Source organism: Triturus cristatus, chromosome 11 (genome assembly GCF_964204655.1).
Source record: "Triturus cristatus chromosome 11, aTriCri1.1, whole genome shotgun sequence".
NCBI classification, from domain to species: domain Eukaryota; kingdom Metazoa; phylum Chordata; class Amphibia; order Caudata; family Salamandridae; genus Triturus; species Triturus cristatus.
In genome coordinates, this window is record NC_140594.1 from 571,293,820 (window position 1) to 571,314,616 (window position 20,797).

The following is a 20,797-nucleotide window of genomic DNA, read 5'->3' on the forward strand; positions in this document are numbered from 1 at the left end:
TGGTAAAGCCGAACGACTCGCCCCGCTGTTCTTCCCCACCCGATCTGGGCCACATGACCGCGTTCTCGCTGGAGTCCCCTAGCAAATAATTTCTGGAGCAGGACACAGCCCTACGTCTACAGAAGAGAACTACCCCAGTAAGGTAAGGGTGGACTGATCACCCACCAAGTCTGTATGATTCTGTTATTGACTTTTGCAAAAGCCAAGCTGTTATTGACTTTTGCAACAGCCAAGCAAGCGAGGTGAATTTTTAAAAACCCGCTGGTGTCTGTTCTGTATGATTCTGCTTTTATTGACTTTTGCAAAAGCCAAGCAAGCGAGGTGAGTTTTTTAAAATCCGCTGGTGTCTGTTATCTGTTTACAAGCATTCCAGTCAGTAGTAAGTTCAATAAATTATGTTGTTGTATGTGTACGCAGGACTCCCAGCTGGAGGCGGCTTGTCCGCTTCCTCCAGAAGGGACCCCTGGCCATACAATGCATGTTAAACATGGTCCTTCTGCCATACTGTTTTCCTCATTCTGGGTAAAAAATACGAAACAAAGTAACGCGGAATTACAGTGGCCACTATATGGCTCCTTTAATTCCCAAGTTCTCACCAACTTAGAGGAACAATTAATGAAAAGAAAAACGCGCCTGTCTATGTTTGAATCTGTCCGATTTTGGAGGAAAGAGATAGAGCAGAGAGCTAGAAAGCAGAAGGCTCAAGAAAGAAAACAGGAACGTATGTCAATGGCCGACCACGCCAGAGAAAATTTACAAAATCAAATGACAAAATCGGTAGAAATAGCAGATAGGGAGCATGGGGCCCGGGTACAAAAATGTTATCCAGCTCGTGAGGAGAAAGGAAAGTGTCATATGGAAGGGGGAAAAGAAGGCGATTCCTTACTTGATACCATGCTAGAAAGCCCGCCTGCATATGCCCCAATGTACCCTGCCCTGACACCTCACACCCCGCATGTCCCCCCGCCACAGCCCACTCCGGCCTCCACTGCCCCTCCTACTGTTCTCCCTGTCACACCGACCCTCCCTATTTTTCCTATTACACCGACCACGCACACTAATCCTGTCCTCGCTGCAGGAATGACAATAAGTCCCCATCCGCCCAACCCCTGCGGCTTTACACCTACACGCCCTTTCCCTACTTCCCCGTGGTCTACAGTTAAGCAGGATCTATATAAATTGTTGAATTCCCCCCGACTGGCCTCCTTGCGCTCTGCAGTCAGCTTTTCATCCCTTCGAGAAAATGACCTGCAGAAGCAACAGTGTGAATGTTGGATAAATAACGGGAATATTTATACCTTTAAAGAAATATGTTCCACCTTTTCCCAGTGGACCATTATGGAACAGACCACCTGGGCTGAATACTTGTGTACCCTGGTCATGCAAAGATTTGAGAATGCGCTTATGCAGATACCCACCGGATTAATGGACCTTAGGTCACAAATAAAAAGAGGCGATGTTCAGGGAGAGGGGATGTTTGGCGCTATGTCTACTTTAATGGCTTACCGTGATATGACTGCTTTTCCCAACAACCCTCTAGAAACAGCTATGCCAATGAGAGGTTGCCCCTGTCTTTGTTAACGCACTTACCGATGCCCAAAATAATGGCCGAGGGGCTGTTGAGGCACACTGGCGCAGGCTTTGGGTTCATGTTCCTTGGAAAAGGTCGGAAGTAATACAGTTAAAAGGACAATTACCAGATCCCCGGAAGAATCCAGCTGCATTTTACAGAGAATTAGGTCAGATTATATCTGCAGGTACTCTCATTCTTGAGGATATAGATTTACTTTTTGGTACGGTTGTCCCCACTGAAATTTGGGACAAGATTCAACATTCTGACCATGAAGTGGCATTGGGAGGTAAATGGGCTGACCTAGAGGCTATGGAAGAAGCAAGGGTAGGAGGGACTAAACCAGAAGCTGCCATCCTGACTTTGCCCGGTAAAATAATGACGTTTATGAAAACACTTTTGCCGGAAACTGTCATTAACTGGGATAAAATAAACGCCTGTAAGCAGCGAAAAGATGAGAATGTGGCTGACTTCTTTACCCGTTTCGAGACAGAATACAAGGGACATAGTGGTTTGGATCCCCGGACCCCAGGTTCTGGCCCAGTGTTTGTCGATAAGTTTGGCAGCAACTTGCTTCCTGAGATCTCCGCCGGGCTTAAGAAGGTTGAAAGTACGTGGTCTGCCCAAACTATGACTGGTATCTTGGCTATGGCACAATATCACGAGAATAGGGAGAACGAAGATAGAGACAAGGAAAGTAAGAAGGTTAGGGACCTTAAGACTAAGGCACTTCTGCAGCAGGCTTACCCTCCCCGAGGTCCCGATGCCCGCGGGAATTTCAGACCCCAACCCCAACTCGCTCCGAGGGCTCGTCAGTCTACCCCCTCCAGCCCTCAACGTAAGGGAGCCCTCCAAACAGATCAGTGTGCTTATTGTAAGGGGTACGGCCATTGGATAGATGAGTGTACCGTGTTAGCTGAAAACATCCGAACAGGGAAGACTCGGCCTCGCGCTCCCAGGGAGGGGAGGCCGACTAGGGACCATGGCCCGACCCATCCACAGGATAAAGAACGCAGGCCCAGGGATGATGCTCCCGTCCGGCAGCGCCCGGCCAATAGGTTTGATGGGTACGAAGCCACACGCACTTATTACAATGATGATTATGACGAAGTTGATGAGACAGAGTCCTACCAAGCATAGGACAGCCAGGAAAGGGGTATTACCAGAGTGCAAATTCCAGTCGAACAAAGGGGCCCGTATGTTCAAATGTCAGTTGTGGGGAACGATCAGAATTTTCTTTTGGATACTGGGGCCACCAGGTCTTCTATTGCACATCTGTCAGTCCCGGAGGCACCCCTTTCTGGCAATATGAATGTCTCCGTGGGTTTTGCAGGAACACCTGTGACCAGCCCTGTCTCTGAACCCCTCCCTCTCGATATTGGCCCTGCACATGTTGACGCTCCCTTGGTCCTTACTACAGGTTGCAGTGAAAACTTGTTAGGCATGGATTTACTGAAAGCTCTGTATGCGACCATATCATGTAGTCCCCAAGGTGTATCCCTAACAATTTCTCCCACCGCAGCTTCCTATATGTACCTGTCCGGTCCCCTCCCGCCAGAGTTGCAGTTTTTACCTTCCTCCCTCTGGGCATCATCAGACACTGATGTAGGGTGTCTCAACAGATCCCCTCATGTGGTACGCATCCAACCAGGTGCACTTCTCCCCCGCCTCCGGCAGTATTGACTACCCGCGGAAGGAGAAATGGCCCTTTTGACAATAATATCTGAATTGATGGACAAGGGCGTAGTGGAGGAAACACGTGGCAATATCTGTAACAGTCCCATTATTCCTGTTCTTAAAAAGACCAATGGAGATGCTCTCTCCCCTAAAATATACAGATTCGTAATTGACCTAAGAGCCCTTAACAAAATAACAATCTCCCAATATCCTGTTGTCCCCGATATTACAGCCCTCTTAACGATGGTCCCTTCTGACGCCACGCACTTTTCTGTCATAGACCTGAAGAATGCTTTTTTCAGCATTCCTATACATCTTGACAGCAGACATTTTTTTGGTTTCTCCCTTGGTGGGCGGAGCTTTAGATTTTGCCGCGCCCCTCAAGGTTTTACCGAGAGCCCCAGTATCTACAGTCAAGCCCTAAAAAGTCAACTAGATTCCTTGGAACTCCCTGATAATTCCACACTATTACAATATGTAGATTACCTCCTCATTGCTGCAAATTCTGCCCCAGCATGTAAAGAAGCTACTCTTTGTTTGTTACGCCACCTTGCCCTCCATAATCACAAAGTCTCTTTGAAAAAGCTTCAGTTTTGTCAAGAGAAGGTGACCTATTTAGGTCATCTCCTCTCGAAGGAGGAAGGCAGCTCACCGCTGATCGTATAGCCATTATCAATGCTATGACGGCCCCACGAACACAAAAGCAGGTGCGAGCCTTCATAGGCCTAACCTCATACTGTAGACAGTGGATTTCCAACTTTTCGGCCGTGGTCAAACCTCTTCTTGCCCTCACCACTAAAGACATATCAGACAGTTCCTTTCCATGGACTAGAGAGCATGCGCAGGCCTTCCAAGATTTAAAGAGGGATCTGTGTACTGCTTCAGTCCTCGGTACTCGTGATTATAGCAAACAATTTTTTCTTTTTGTACATGAGACAGACGGCTGTGCATGCGCTGTCTTTACCCAGATGTTCGGTGGTCACCATCGGCCATGTGCCTATTTTTCAGCCACCTTAGATCCTGTTGCAAGGGCTCTCCCAGGATGCCTACGGGTGACCGCTGCGGCCGCCCTCATGGTCCGTCAGAGTGCAGGGATCGTCATGAACTCCCCCCTGACTCCGATGGTCCCCCATTCTGTAGATACCCTCCTTAATAACACCAAGACACAGTACCTCACTAGCGCACGCCTCACAGGATATGAACTGACACTCTTTGCCAGCCACATTAACATCAAAAGATGCACTGTACTAAACCCCGCCACATTACTCCCACTGGATACTCAGGATGCCCACTTAGACCCACATGACTGCATATTAAGGACAGAGGAGGAGACAAAGGGACGGGTTGACTTACAGGATACCCCGATAGCAGAACCAGAAGGTACACTGTATGTGGACGGATCATGTCTCAGAGGGCCAGATGGTAACACCTCAGCCGCCTACACCCTCACGACATTATGGCAAGTAGTAGAAACAGCTCAGATTCCGCAGTGCTCTGCTCAAGCAGCAGAATTAGTGGCCCTCACTAGAGCCTGTGAGTTAAGCAAAGGGATGACGGTGAATATTTATACTGACAGCCAATATTCCTTCGGGGTGGCCCACAACTTCGGGAAGTTATGCAAAGAAAGGAATTTCCTTACTTCCCATGGGACCAAGATTCAACATGGCCCCCTAATTCACCGATTGTTAGACTCCCTGACACTCCCCAGAAAGGTAGCCATTATAAAATATAAAGCCCATAAGAAAGTGACAGATGATGTTGGGAAAGGCAATGCCCTGGCTGACCAGACGGCCAGACAAACAGCTCTTAGAAAAAGGGAAGGAATGTATGTAGGAGGTCCCGCTAGGTGGGTGGCAGACGAGGGCATGGTTGAAAACACAGTACAGAGTGTGATTGATATTCAGTCCCATACTACTCCTGAGGAACTAAGGGTTTTGAAGGAGCAATTAGCAAAGGAGGGAATTGATGGTTGCTGGGTCCGTACGACTATGGAAAGACAATGGATGTTACCTGACAGTCATGTGCTACCAGTAGTTACGATGGCCCATGGTCCTGCTCACATTGGTGCAAAAGGGATATGTAAACTGTTGGAACCTACATGGTACAACTCTAAGATACCAGTATATGCTGAAAAGCTGGTTAAAACATGCATGATTTGCCTAATGTATAACCCAGGAAAAGGCACAGTTACCCCTAAGGGAGGATTCTCTCCTCCTACCTTCCCTTTTGAAGTCCTCCAAATGGATTACATCCAGATGGACAGATGTAACAATTTGAAATATGTCCTGGTGGTGGTCTGTACCTTCAGCCGACGGGTGGAGGCCTACCCCGTCAAAGACTGCACCGCTATCACTACCGCTAAAGTGCTATTAAAAGAGTACCTCCCACGATTCGGTTTACCCCGCTTGGTCTGGAGTGACAACGGGACACACTTTACGGCTCAGATTATGGAATATATCTGTACAGAATTGGGTATAAAACAAAAATTTCATGCAGCTAACCACCCCCAGTCAGCAGGTCTAGTGGAGGTGTACAATGGCACCCTAAAAACTAAAATGGCCAAAATAGTAGCCGAGACAGGTGTCTCTTGGGTTGATGCTTATCCCTTGGCCCTACTGTCTACCAGAACAACGGCCCACACCAGGATAGGGCTATCCCCCCATGAGATTGTGTTTGGGAGGCCTGCCAATGTATGGGGTGTCCCACGGCCTAAGAAACTGTCTGATGTTGAATACCCTGTATTAACTGATTATCTGTACAGTCTAACTAATACCGTTCGTACTCTTTATCACCAGGTGCATGAGGCCATACCTGACAAAAGCGAGGGCCCAGGACACGTCATCCAACCTGGTGATTGGGTCTTAGTGAGAAATTTTCAACAGACCAAGAGCCTCGAGCCCCGCTGGACACAGCCCCGTCAGGTGTTGCTGGCCACCCGCACCGCCGTGAAAGTAGAAGGTCGGAAGAATTGGGTGCATTCATCTCACTGCAGGCGTGTGCCTCTGCCCCTCCCCTATGATCAGTGGGTGAGGGAAGGACAAGGAGACTCAGACACAGAAACAGAAACAGTCCCGACGTTTGTCCCATTCAGCGATGCCAGACTGCATTCTACATCTACGGAAGCAGAGAGTGACAGCATACTGAAAGGAAGGGTGGAACCCTCCCTTAAATCTGCTCAACACCAAGAACAATTGTTTCCCGACCATACTGTCCCTACTTCCGACCGCTATAACTTGCGCCCCCGAGGGAAGGCTTGCCCCTGACTTCGCCAAGTGCCTATAGGCTGTAGGGCTGTGATCTTCCCCGGCTGAGAGTAGTGCTGGTGTGTCAGACTAAGGTACGCCATAGAGCCCTTGGCACCTGCACCCAGTGAAGCAACCACCAATCACAGACAGCCACTAGAGGTCCCTGGCTTAGCACAATGGCTGCCGTCCAAAACACCGAATCCAGAAACAATATGTCAGTCTCCGACATAGTAAATGCTTCATGGCCACCGTGGTGACGCTGTTTGTCTCCCTCATCCTGTCTATCCTTGGTTGGGTGTTCCTAATCTACCATTCTGTTACCTCACCAACTCCTACACCGACTCCTGCAGAGCACCAGTATTTCACGCTACCAGCCCACAAATTACCCCGCCGTGCAGAATTCTTCAATAACACCTTCGTCCAAATGTTGCATCACCATCAGCTGATCATGAACACTTCCAACTGCTGGGTTTGTGGACTGATGCCGCATTCCATGATACACCCTGTCCCATTCTTACCCTACCCCTTTTCCATCTCTGGGTCCTTGGGACATTTCGGGATGACTTCTGGCGGAACAGATCTGGCAATGCCAATGCTCCTTTTTGCCCGACCAGCTCATCCACATTGCTACTACCACCAGATGAACTTGGTGAGATGGTAGTATTCAACTCAACCCCTCGCCGAACATTTTCTAGATTCCGCACCAGAAGGATGCTGCCTGATGAACGAAACACTCTGAATATCATAAAAGTGCAGGGCCGTGTCTGTATCCATGGCCTAGGCACTAAGAAAGTTGGTACTAGTACTTGTGATATCACTAAAACTTTAAACTCTACATCTCCTCCAAAGCTGGTGGCATCCTCCAACACCTTTTTCATCTGTGGCACTGTCGCCTACACTTGGCTCCCCGTAACTGGTCTGGTACCTGCTATTTTGCCTTCCTCCTTCCACCAACATATTCTACCCATGGAGGTTACCACCTGTTGATGAAGGGCGCTCTGCGCCGCTCACGTAGGGGCGTCATATCAGCCGAGGATACAGCAGGCCAGGAAGCCGGGGACTTCTTTAAAGGTTTCCTTCCATTCTGGGGTCCCATGGCGAACAGTCGGGCTATACGAGGACTGACCAGGGTCCTTGAGGCCACCATCACAGTAACAGCTGGTGCCCTCTCCAACATCACTGCAGAGCTACAGGCAGAACGCCTTATAACGCTCCAAAACCGCATGGTCCTTGACGTCATCCTTGCTGATCGTGGTGGTGTGTGTAAATTGATCGGCTCCAGCTGCTGTGTGTACATTCCAGACAACGCACCTACAGTATACGATGCCATCCAACGTCTACATCGCCTATCTTCTGAAATTCATCTGGATGGTCCCTCACAAGCTGGATCTGGGGCCTCCTTTGCCAGTGGGGGTGGAGGGTCCTCATCTTCCTTGCCTTGGGAGTAGCTGTCCTAGTCTCCTGCTGTTTGTGCTTTCAGTGCTTGCCAGTGCTCTGTACAATGTGTGTCCAGACCATCAAACCTCCACCCTCTAACATTCACAACACCAATATGATGATGATGCTCCAACAAGAAACATATGGCCTTATGAACATTGACATTTCTTAAAGTTTTTGCCACTCAATGGCAAAAGGAGGGTCTGAGGAAAAGTGTTCTTCTGATCGGCATAATTTCTACCGAGACTCCATTGTTTTTTCATTGCCATCTCGTGTCAAAACACTTCCACACGACCCACCTGGTCGTTTCTGCTGATACCTGGGAAAATTCTAACTGACACGACAAAAACCATCTTGCAGCCTGCATTTCTGCCCAGGAACTGTCGCACACCCAACCCCCCTGTTCTTTGCAGTTCAACAGAAAGCCATGAGACACTCAAGCCCTGGGTAAATGATTTGTTTTCCATCTCCTGCTCCCAGCCTGGTAAACATCCTTGACACAGTGATCAGGTTATCTGGACAATGGTCTGTCTGCTGGGCCTTGATCAGGGTGATTAAACAATGACCTGAAAGACCGGGCTTTGATCAGGGTGACTAAACAAGGACCTGAAAGATCGGGCTTTGATCAAGCTGAGTGAACAATGACCTGCAAGACCAGCTTTGATCACACTGAGTGAACAATGATTTGTGTACCAAGCCTTGACCAGGTCACCACCTACAAACATCGTCTGGATCTGGTTATCAACTGCAAACACTGCCCTGATTGAACAATGGACTAACAGCTAAAAGACTGGAATGAAAAAGTATAAAAGGCTTGTAAGCTGCGGAGAAAAGCAGCAGCCTCCTGGGTTTTGTCTCTGACTAGCTTGGGACTCTGTTCCATAGCCCGGGCTATTCGAATAAATCTGGGTTCCTCCTGCAGACGAAGGCTCCTGTGTCTCCTTTTACTACGTATGGAGGGTATGGAAGACTTGGGCGGTTCCCCCGCCGCCGAGACCCAGTAAGTGGGTTATTCCGGTTCTTCAGCCCCCTTGGCCAAAAGGGCCGCAACTTCCTGCTGGAGAAGTGCCAAGTGATCCCCCGACATGTGGTGATACTGTGGTGGCATGGCTGGAGGGGTAGTGTCAAAGGGGAGGGAGTAGCCCCTTCGGACTATCTGTAAAACCCACCTGTCGGAAGTAATGGTGCGCCAGTGGGGGAGGTGATGGCGAATCCTGCCGCCCACTGGCTTTTAGTGGGTCTGAAATACTGGAGACCCCAACGGAGTGCACGTGGTAGAAAGGCCCAAGGACTGGGCCGTTGCCCAGGAGTCCTTAAAGCGTTCTAACGTGCTATCCGCTTTGTCACCAAAGAGGCGTGTGCCATCAAAGGGCATGTCCAACAAAGTGTTCTGGACACCCCCCGAGAAGCCAGTCGTAACGGCGGAGCGCCACGGTTGTGGAAATTGCCCTGCCGAGCAAGTCGGCGGTGTCAAGGCCACAACGGATAGTGAATTTCGCAGCGTCTCTTCCCTCGATAATAGCCTGGGAGAGCACCGTCCAGGCCTCCACTGGACACTGAGGCAGTACTTGCACCACTGTGTCCCACACAGAGTGTGAATAATGGCCCAAAAGGCATGCAGTGTTCACCGACCGCAGCCCTGAATTGGCAGACGAGAAAATCTTTTTCCCAAACTGCTCCAGCTTCTTTGATTCCCTATCCGGAGGCGCAGAAGGGAATGCGCTTGGAGACGCTGAGGACTGGACAACCAGACTCTCAGGCGTCGGGTGTTGTGTGAGGAAACTGGGGTCGCCCGGGGCCGGGCAATGGCTTTGTGCCACACTTCTATCCACAGGAGCCCCTGTGTTGGGCTTCGACCATGTGCCCAAAAGAATGTCAGAAAGTGCGTCGTTAAAGGACAGCAGCGGTTCTGCCAAGGAAGCCGCCGGCTGAAGCACTTCAGTTAGGAGATTAGTCCGCATGGGCACTGTAGGGAGCTCAAGTTTAAGAGCCTCAGCTGCCCTACGCAATACCACTGAAAATGTACCAACCTCCTCCGTAGCCATGGAAGAAGGGTACAGTGTTCCAGGGTATGAAGACACATCCAAATCAGGATCCTCCACATTGTCAGCCCAGTCCGTGTCATCCTCACACGCGACCGGTGAGGGGTAGACGAAGAGCGCCGCCGCTTCTTCGACTTTTTATGGCGCTTGGACTTACCTGTCCCCGATTCCGACGAACGATGGTGTCGGCTCTGCGACCGGCCCCTCGACCTCCCATGGGAACGGGACCTTGAATGGCGCGGAACCGAGTGCCGGGCCTCCAACAACTTTCGTGAACGCTCCTGCAAAGCCTTCGGCACCATGGCCCGAAAATCGGGGCACGTCTCGGGGTCATGGGCGTGCCCCAAGCAAAAGAGACACGACGTGCAGGTCCGCCACCGACATGTTCCGATGGCAGTCCTCACAGGACTTAAACCAGGGCATCCCTACTGCACCAGAAGTCGATACTCGACAAAACTAGAGACCAAAGTCTCTGAAACACAGTCGAAATTTCTAGACTGGAGGTACCGCTCTCTCCAGATCTGCGTGGAAAAAGAAAGAACTGACGTCAGCGCGCGTGGGCGCGTCTAAGTAGCTCCAGCGACTACGACGCCAGCGACGTACGCGGAGCCATGAGACGACGCCTACCGACGCGCAGGGGTACTGCTGCCGAAAACCTTCCAGATCCAGTCTGACGCCTGGGGATATTCTAAGGTAAGGAATCTATCACTAACGTGTCTCTTTCAGATTTGTAACTACAGAGTAGATACTGCCATCTCTCTAGTATTGCTACGGATAGCTATATGAAAACATATAACGCGATTTTTTTTGTTTTTGGTAATAGTGTTTGCATCTTTTGATTAATCTCACTACAAAACCATGGTGAAAGTTTGTTTGATCACACATTTGTCAATGGAATCAAAAGTTACACGCCGGGCCTAAAGTGCAGGGTGGCGTGTATGAAAATCCCAAGTTCATTTTTTAGGAAAGGCTAGCCATAACAGCTGAATAGTATGTCATCCATGCTGAGCTGAAAACTTACATGAACCTTTACCATTCTAGGCACGGTATCACAGCTTTGAATCGGTGAAAAACCTTCCAAGCCAACCTCGTAATGGTAAAAGCCGTTTGTCATTTTTAAGGCCTGCATTGATAGCATTAGCTAATCCTATGCTTAACAATTTTGTTGCAAAAATAGCAAAAGGCTCTGTCACTTTTCTAGCTCAGCGTGGATGGCTCTGCGTTAGTGCTATGCTTAAAAACTCTGCTAGTAAAACAAATTTGAGGTGAGCATATTGCTGGTCGTGTTGTAAAGTGCTTCATATAAAGGAGCTGCTCTCCACGTAAAAAAATGGGAACTCACCAGTGTTCCCTCCTTTTTTGCATAATTTATGTGACACTCTAAGCCTGGAAGGGCATTGCTTAGCCTTATACTGGGTGCTGTCTTGTGGCTGGATAAAGCTGTTGTTCCCTAACGAGCTCTAATAAGAGCTAAATGTGTCAGGAGCTGCTTTTATTAATTCCAGGGGGACTTGGATGGTATTTTACTAATCCAAACATGTAATTCTTTTCCTGGAATGACAAAATACTTTTCTCATTATTCAGCCTGGAGTGGATAGCACTAGCTAATTCGATGTATAGTCACTGAGTTGAGCCTATACCGCTCCAAATCCTTTGTCTGAGGAACTTGCCAGTACAATGAACGGTTTACTCTAGTGAGGTGTCTTCAGAACAGGTGCATTGGCCAGTGCTCTCTTCAGTTCTTTATAAGCTTGTTCACACTGCTCAGTCAAAATCACCTTCTTAGGCAGTTTACTGGATCTCAAAGCTGTCTCTTGGCTAACTTAAAGTCTTTTCTTCGCCTGGCCCATGTATTGCACCATCAACTTCCCAAGACCAATGTTCATAAAGTGAAAGGGCTTGGTGCCTTTAGAATTCACTCTAATCCTTTCTAGTATGAATGCGGACTACGAACAAGACCCAGCTGACACAGAAATCTCTTCCGTTTTTCTCCCGCCTTCATGTTACATGAATCATCCTAGGACCCATTTCGACATTTAGATTGGAATTTTGGACAATCATCCGGAGTATCGTACTATGACTTACCTGCCTTGAAAAAGCCTTGGCCAGCAGGCCTTGTGGCAAAACACGTGTCGGCTGTGTCTTGTTCGTAGTCCGCATTCATACTAGAAAGGATGAATAAAATATAGAAACTTAATCACCTTTGGTCTTATTATATATACTATCAACGGTATTTCTGGAATTGCATCAACCGTGAGATTAGAGAGAATTCTAAAGGCACCAAACCCTTTCACTTCATGAACATTTGTCCTTTTTCTGGTGGCCTCTGGGTGAAAGCCACTGATCAGGGTGTGCCGATTACAATAATTGGGTCTTGTCAATTTGTGCGTGAACCCTGGGGGCACCCACCTCTCTCTCATGAACTTCCCAAGACCAATCGCATAGTCCACCACATTCTTCTGAGGTGACTCGAAGGTTCCTTACCTCCCTTCTCTGATCAAAGTGAGTAAGCCATGCACTGGCGCCAAAACAAAATTCAAAAGAACTGAAACTCACTGCCTTCTGTGGACTCTCCTAGTAGGAAAACAGGAGACATGACAGGACAAGATCTGATTTCAACATGAAGATCTCTAAAAGAGTTCCCAAAATGCACTTAAAGGTCTTGTTAAACCCATTAGTTTGTGAATAATATGCCATGGTAAAGTGGTATGTTACACCAGCTTGCTCCCACACTTCTCTATTGTAAAGAAGATTAATCTGGTTCCCAAAATCGGAGATCAGAGTCTTAGGAAATCTATTCCTACAAAAGATCCCCTGGAGAGCACTGGCTACCACCATTGCAGTTGTGCTCCTAAGGGGTACTAACTCTGGATACCTGATGGCCAACCATAACCAAAATATACTTGTTTGATGCAGTTGGTTGGGAGTGAGGGTTGCGGTGGGTTGAATGTGCCAACAATGTCTATTACCATCTGCTCAGATGGAATGCCTACAAACTGTAGAGGAACTAGCAGTGTCTTGGTCTTACCTCCTGAATTACTGCTAAACTGGCATGTAGGTCCTCACTTTGTTTCTCAGCATCCCTGGCCAGTAGAACAGTAGGTGCTACCTATCATATGTCTTCATAATGCCCAAGTGTATTGCCTATGGCACATAATGGGCCAATGTCAACAGGAAGCTCCTGTGCACTGATGGACCTACTAGCCTTTTGCTAACAACTGGCATAGGATTTACTGGCTCACTATGTAGCAGGCCATTTGCCCAGCCAACGTAATCCCTTCCTATCACTCCTTTGCCGATCTGTTCCTGGGCTTTCTTCCGGAATCTAAAAATTATAGGGCATCCAACTTGTGCTTTACAGAATTCCTCCAACTGCTAACAATCACTGCAGCTCTGACCCAAACTTAAAGGCCTGGTCCATTTCGGGCATCTCATTCTCCTCTTCACCTGGAGCTGGGGCAATGGATGCCATGGCTGGTGTCTTCACGTCTGTCCTCATCTTCTCACTACCCTGTTCTGAGTTCTGCACATCAGAAACTGTCCTTGCCTCTTCCTGAGTCAGACATGCGGCCTGTGCTCTGGTCAACACAGCTGGTGTGGTCCAAGGCATATCGGCTTCTGCCCTGATACTAAACCAGGGGCATTCAAATAATTGCCCAAGAGACATCCAGCTTCTCTCTCACCTCTCCATCAACAATGGCTGACTTGCCATTGATTTCCACCTCAAACCAGGCAATCAAAACTACATATCCTCTAAATTTGCTACTAAGCCTGTGCCATTGGCACTGTGGAGAATCTCCCTGAGCTTCAGATATTTCCTCTCAGCCACAGTTTTATGAGCTCCTGTATCTCACAGGGTAGGTACCTTCCTGCCTTTGATACTAGCTTCTGACATAAATCCAATTCTTTGTAGGTGTATGTGCTTCAAGTTATCTGGGACCCTTCCCAAATGTTCATAGCCACAGGATGTAACAGAATCCTATGAGGTCATTTCAATCATACTCGAAACACTAGCTATGACAGATAAAGCTGGTACAGGGCCTTTCACCTGAGAATCTTTTTTTAACGCCCTTCCTTGAGCTGTTTAAAACAAGTAGCCACCTTGGGCTTGCAAGCACCTACTTATTCTCCCCTCTCTTTATGCTCCTCCTAACTTGGAACCAAATTTGAACTGCAATGGCCCAACACTGCGCTTTTCCCTGGATCCCTCCCTGTGCGATCTGACAGGTTTGTCTAACTAGTTAAGGAAATGAAAATCCTTGGCCTCCAGTCCTCTCACCCACTCATTTCGGTCATTCAATACTCCATAAATCCAAGTCTCAAATAGTATACAATCTGCTCTCTTGCTATCTTAAACCACTGCAAAGTACTAAGCTGGCTTCAACCCAAACGTTCTGAGTTGCTCAGACACAGTTATCATTCTAATGACTGCTCTACCGTCTGTGGGCAAGTGAACCATGACAGACACATCTTTCAAAGGCTGAGCCTTACAACCAATCCAAAAACTCATAAGCTAAAATCAAAATATCTTGTTTCTCAACATCTATGTCCACATCGGCCTTAGGAATTTAGGCAGGAATTCCAGAAGTGTTTTAATCGGAACTGCTTTTTCCAGATGTAGCTGTCATAGCTGCCATTTTTAACTTCTTTCGCTAAATCTATTCTCTCTCTCTCTCCAGATCTCTTTCTTTTTACTGCCTCTCCTTTTCCTGCTTCCTCTTTCACTCCTCACAGGCCCATTGTTCAAGTCTCCCCTCCCTCCTATCTTTTTGTTCCTGGTGAGCTGACGTCTGCTTCTCCCTCTCATGCTCGCTGGCCTTTTCTTCTTACTCAGTCTTAGCTTTCAGGAGAGCTAACTACAAGTTTAGGGTGTCAGTTACACTTGAACGTCCCAAGGAGATCACTCCTGGAGCGGTGACAAAGGTACCCCAGGAATCCTAGAAAGAATGTTTGGGGATACACCTATGGTGTCTGGGTATAACCTGTGCTAAAGGGCAGAGAGAGCCTGACACTATAGCACTCTCTCCCTAGGTTTCACTCATTGGCATTCTTCCCACCGTCCATCAGTTACTTCTCTTCCTCCAGTTTCTCAAACTAGTGTCTGAAGTAACTCAGAAGGCCTACCTGTTCTTGCTTCTGTAAGTTCTCCACCTTCAATCCAAACATGGAACCCTTAACTGATCAATGAGAAGTGTCTCAGGATCCTCTCCAACTAATCTTGTATTTGACTGTATGGAAAGTGGTGTATTATATGGTTTGGCTGTGCGACCTTGCCATGTCGTACACTCAAATTAATGTCTTGGGTCTAGACCGGCTCATCTGTAAAACCTTAAGCTCAATCCTGGATAGCTGTAGCTCCGAGCAGTCAGGCATCAAGAAAGGAATAAGTTTAAAGTATCCAGAAGTACCAAAACAATGAAATAAGAAAGTCACACAACACGAAAAAAATCTCACACCAATTTATAAAAATAGATCTTTTTTTTATGAATTTTTAAATACCAAAATAAACAAAACCCACCGGAGGGTTCCAGAGATATGGATTTTTAAGTAATCCATAAATCACTGCTTTTTACTCAAAAATAAAACAAGTATTGGCACTACAATGGTTAGAAAAAACTTTGGAAACTTAGTAAACTTTTATTAAGTTGTGTTCGGGTACTTCGGCTATCTTTGGGTGACCAACTCCAGCAGAGAGCAGGTCAAAGGGCCTAGCAAGGATTTATAGAACAATTATCTTGTCATCAAAGCAGTCTCAGGATTTATAGAACAGTTATCTTGTCATCGAAGCAGTATCTAGTCAAGTTCCAGAGTCTATGGGTGGACTGCCATAGATATCAATTGAGTGGGTCTGATGCAAGGGATATAAGATGCTGAAGATGCAGTAAGTTGCTGAGAATGCTGTGTCAGTGATGAGGGGCTTCATGGGGCTGCTTCTTGGTCCACAGTCTTGACATGGCAACTTTGGCAACAAGGGTCCATGTGTCTCAAAACCCTGCTGAGTCCAGCAAAAGTCCAGTTGCCACTGGACTACCGGACCCCGGTCACAACAAAACCACCAGTTCCCTTTGGTGAAGGCTAGTGTCCTTCTTGGGTGACCAAACTGCACTTCGACCATTCTCCTGCTTCTGCAGACTCAATACAACTTCTGAACATCGGGACTCAGTCTTCCAGGCTGCATGGTAGCGGTCAGTGGCGATCAATGATTGTGGCTACTGAGTAGCCAAGGCATGTTTCTTCAGCGTTTGAGGTCCTGATCCTGGAGCTGTAACAGGAAGTCAGCCAACCTCTTCTGTCTGGGACTCAGGGGTCAACTTTTCCCGGAGCAGTCCTCTATTTACTAGCCCAAGAAGCAACAGGTGCAGTCCATTTGTTAGGGCAGCCTCTCTTGCTAGATCTGGGGAACAGCAGGGCAAACCTTCTTTGGTCCTCTCCCTAGTACAGACATGACTTGAGGTCACGGTGCCATTTTTATTCCCCCAAAATATCCTTGGGGAGGCAGCAGTTACAACCCAATAGCTACCAGGTCCCTTTCCACTTATCACAACTTCCTGCTGTGTAGCAACTAGTTATCCCAGGATGCCCATTCCCAAGATGGTAGAAAACATCTCTTGGTGTGTGAAGCTAGACAGCCCACCCTAAAAGCCAACTTGTCTGCCAGAATAAAAGAGCAGTTCCTCTTGTGCGTGTCCACCATTTCCTTTCAAAAGTGTCTTCCCCTTTGAAGCTAGCTTTTTGGGCTAACACCCTGTGCGACTTCTTGCCAGGGAAAGGTGACACCTCTTCCAACAGCAGGCCTCTCATTTTTTCTTTCCTGGAAGTCGTTCACATTTCTTCCCAGGAGGGCAGCGGCTGTCTTGTGGTCAGCATCTGTGAATGGCCACTGGAAATCTTGGGCTGCAGAGTAGCAATTTTCTAAAAGTTGCCTTTATTTTAAAGTTACATTGAATTTCACTTGGGCATCACGTAGGGTTTATGGTAACAATTATTTTAATACCTTGAAATATCAACTTTAATAGTCCCGTTCAAAAGTTAGCACAGCTGAGTTATCAGCATGTAAACCTGTATTTACCAAAGGAGCTACTTGCCTTTCTAAAGTAAAAATAAAATTTGGGGTTCTCACTTTTAGGACATTTAAAAATACATGGCATCATTTTTTTTTTTTTTTTTTGAAAACCTTTATTTCAAAATTCAGGACACAGCTATTCAGCCGACAGCCCGAAGGTTCGGCAGCGTTGCAAATTAGATACAGTGACGTGTCCCCAATGCAGTTCAAAGAATAATGCAAAAGGTTCAATTTTAAATAAACACAGAAAAAACTAACAACAAACCCCAGCAAGGCAAGGACATTATGAGCCCATGGCGGAGGCCCCCAGGGGAGACCGGACCCCAGTCGTCTACTAAGTACAAGACTGTGTACGGAGGAAGAAGGGGAACAGCAGAGGCCCAGAACAGTTCCTAAAACCAAGCTGTGCTGGAAAGTAGGTCAGGGGGAAAGCTGTTCCTCGGGAGGTTCCAGGTCCGGGGCAAGACATATTCCCCCCCTGTATTGGTTCCACCGCCCCCAGATGGCATGCCACTTCCGGGGGCGACCTCTAGAGCAGTAGACCGTCTTCTCCCTAAACATGCTCCAATCCATGTTTTCCTTCCACGCGGTCAGTGTAGGGGGTCCCGAGGAGCCCCACAGCCGCGCGATATCCCTTTTTGCTACCATGTTACCCAGAGTCACCCATTGGGTCTGCGCCTCATCGAGGTCAGTGGGCCCCCAGACGTTCAGGAGGCAACACCGCGCCTCCGGCTGTACCGCAGTGCCCGTCACCTCCCCCATAACTGCATGGACTCTCCTCCAGAACTCCACAATGACACCACATTCCCAGATGATGTGCAAGAAAGTACCCACCATACCACATCCCCTTCTGCACAGGCCGTCCTCCGAGAATCCCATGTGGACCAGCCTTGGCCCCGTCACATACACCCGGTGCAGTATTTTAAGCTGCACCAGCCTCAGACGTGACGGGATCGCAACCTCCTTGGGCGAAGAAACCGCTGACTGCCAGTCCTCATTATCCAACTCAAGACCATCCCTGGTCCACTGTTCTCTCAGCCCCAATAGCAAATCCGCCCGGACGTTTATCAACTTCTTATATATGAGCGAGATCGTGCTCTCGGGCATATGACCATCAAGGACTCGGTCCTCAAGTGGAGAGGACTCCGGCACCTTCTCACCCTCAACAAGGACTGATCGGAGGGCGTGACGCAGCTGGATATACCTGAAATACTCTGAGGGCCCTAGCTCAAACTCAGTCTGCAACTCCTCGAAAGACTTCACCCTCCCCTTATGCAGTACATCTCCCACCTTGGATATACCTATCAGATCCCACTTATCAAAGCCCTCCGTGTGCCAGAGTCTTCCCAATCTTTCCGATTCAAACAATGGAGTAGCGAGGGTTAGCCTATCCTTCCAGCCCAACGAGTCAGTCGCCATCTTCCATACGCGCACCGCCACACCTGTGGGCCCCGTGAGGGACGAGTCTAAGGACCGCGAATACAACGCCCTGTAGTAGTTGCCGCCGCGCAGTAGCCACCTATCCATGGCATACCCAGGGCTGAGGGCAGGGCCATAAAACCCATGGTTGATCGCACTCAGCTGCGTGGCCCAATAGTACCGTCGGATGTCTGGGAGCGCAATGCCCCCATCATACCACGGGAGCGTCAACTTTGAAATAGCTATTCGCGGCCGCCCATCCCAAAGCAACGTCCTTTGGAGGCCTTCGACCTCCCGAAAGTATTTGGCCGGTACCCAGTCCAGGGTGTTCTGGAGAGCGTAGAGGAAGCGGGGAAGAGACATCATTTTAAACAGGGCCGCACGCCCAACAAGAGAGAGCGGCAGCCTCCGCCAACCTTCCACATCTCGCCTCAAGCGTGCCAAGGGGGGGAGCAGATTCCTCTCATAGCGCACAGCAGGATCCAAGGATATAAAAATCCCCAAATACACAAAACCCTGCTGGGCAACCTGTATCGAACATGTTCTAGGGATCGGTGGGACCTCGCCACTAAGAACGTACAAGTACGATTTGCCCCAATTAATCACAAGCCCCGAGTTCCTACCGAACGATGCGAGTACGTCACAGACCACTATAAGTGACTTCTTAGGTGAGGCAAGATACAGCAGGATATCATCGGCATATAGCGAAATGCGGTCCTCATGATCACACGACCACCGAAGGCCCCGTATATCCGGGTGCCAACGTATCCACGCAGCCAACGGTTCAAGGGCGAGGGCGAACAACAGGGGCGACAGGGGGCAGCCCTGCCGGGTACCCCTACCAAGCTGAAACGGAGTAGATGCTCGTCCATTCACCACCACATTCGCTAGTGGCCCCTCGTACAGCAACCGAACCCAACTCACAAAACCGCGACCGAAACCAAACTTGGCCAGCACGGCCCATAAATATGCCCACTCCACCGTGTCAAAGGCCATCGTGGCATCAAGAGATGCCACAACAGCCGGTTCACGCAGCGTGCCCGCCCTGGCGATGACGCCATGAAGACGCCTAAGGTTCAATGCTGTATTTCGGTGCGGGATAAAGCCAGATTGATCCGGGTGGACTAAATCGCCAAGTACCCTAATCAAACGGGTAGCCAGGAGCTTGGCCAGAATTTTCGGCTCAGCGTTGAGGAGTGAAATGGGTCGATAGGAGGAGCATCTATCTCGGGGCTTACCCTCTTTATGTATGACCACGATCGACGCCAGCCGCTGGTCCAACGGAAGGATCCCATCCCCCCGCGCCTCCAAAAACATGGCGCGCAGATGAGGGGCGACCCTATCCGGGAACAGTTTGTAGAGGTCGATCGGCAGTCCATTCGGTCCAGAAGCCTTACCCGAGTTCAACGCGCGAATCGCCCCCGCCACCTCGTCAACCGTGATGTCACCATCCAAATCGTCCCTATCTATGTCAGAGAGGCAGGGCAACTCGATATCTCGGAGGAGAGCAGACGAGTCCTCGGGCGGCCTGTCCGACACAGAGGAATAAACCCTATGAAAATACTCCCCGAAACACTTCACAATCCCCTCAGGTTCCACGATCGCCTCTCCCCCCTCTCCAATCAACTCTGGCACCACTCTATTGACCCGTTCCTTCCTGTCCAACCACGCCAGGAGTTTCCCTGCCTTATCCCCAACGTCATACAGGCGGCCCTGTTGTTCCCTGCTGAGGGTCTTAGCAGCGCTCGTCACCAGGTCCCTATATTCCGCCTGCTTCAGGCAAAGCTCATGCAATGAGGACTCCGTAACCTCCTCCTCCATATCCCCCTCAAGGGCCGCAATCTCCTCCTCCACCTGCCGCACCTCGCCATCCCTCCGATTCTTGGCAGCCACCACAAGGGAAAGGGCTTCCCCCTGAAGCACGGTCTTAAAGGCTTCCCACAGCGACACCGCCGAGTCCACGTATCCCAGATTGTCCTTAAAGTAATTATCTACCTTCTTTACCAAGGCACTGCGCATCTTGGGGTCTCGGAAATACCATGGGTTGATGGGGGCCACCCTCCCTCCTCCCTCCCGACCTAGATCCAGCCGGATCCACACTGGCGAGTGATCAGAGATACCGCGTGCCATGTGCCTCGCCTCGGATATCAACGAGGCATGTGCGGCCAGAGTGAGCAGGTAGTCAATCCTGGAGAGGCTACCATGCGCCCCGGAGTGAAACGTGTATTGACTCTGTGTGGGGTGCCGGAGCCTCCAGCAATCTATCAGACCAAATGTATCCAGGAAGTCTGGAAGCCATTTCTGAGCCCCCCCTGTGTCCCTGGGAGGGTATCTATCCAACAGT

At 49.0% G+C, this 20,797-nt stretch overlaps 1 protein-coding gene across 10 annotated transcripts in view; it reads right to left on the reverse strand.

The window, feature by feature from the left end:
- The window catches only part of ZBTB38 (zinc finger and BTB domain containing 38), a 308,287-nt gene that overhangs the window by 83,231 nt on the left and 204,259 nt on the right, over nt 1–20,797 (reverse strand). The window contains exon 2 of one of the 10 annotated variants that reach the window (XM_085633671.1): nt 12,057–12,136. The exons of the other annotated variants lie outside the window; for them this stretch is intronic. Coding sequence (XP_085489797.1) covers nt 12,057–12,131 — 75 coding nt within the window. The 5' untranslated portion in view covers nt 12,132–12,136. The remainder of the gene's footprint in view (nt 1–12,056; nt 12,137–20,797) is intronic. 10 annotated transcript variants of the gene reach the window in all.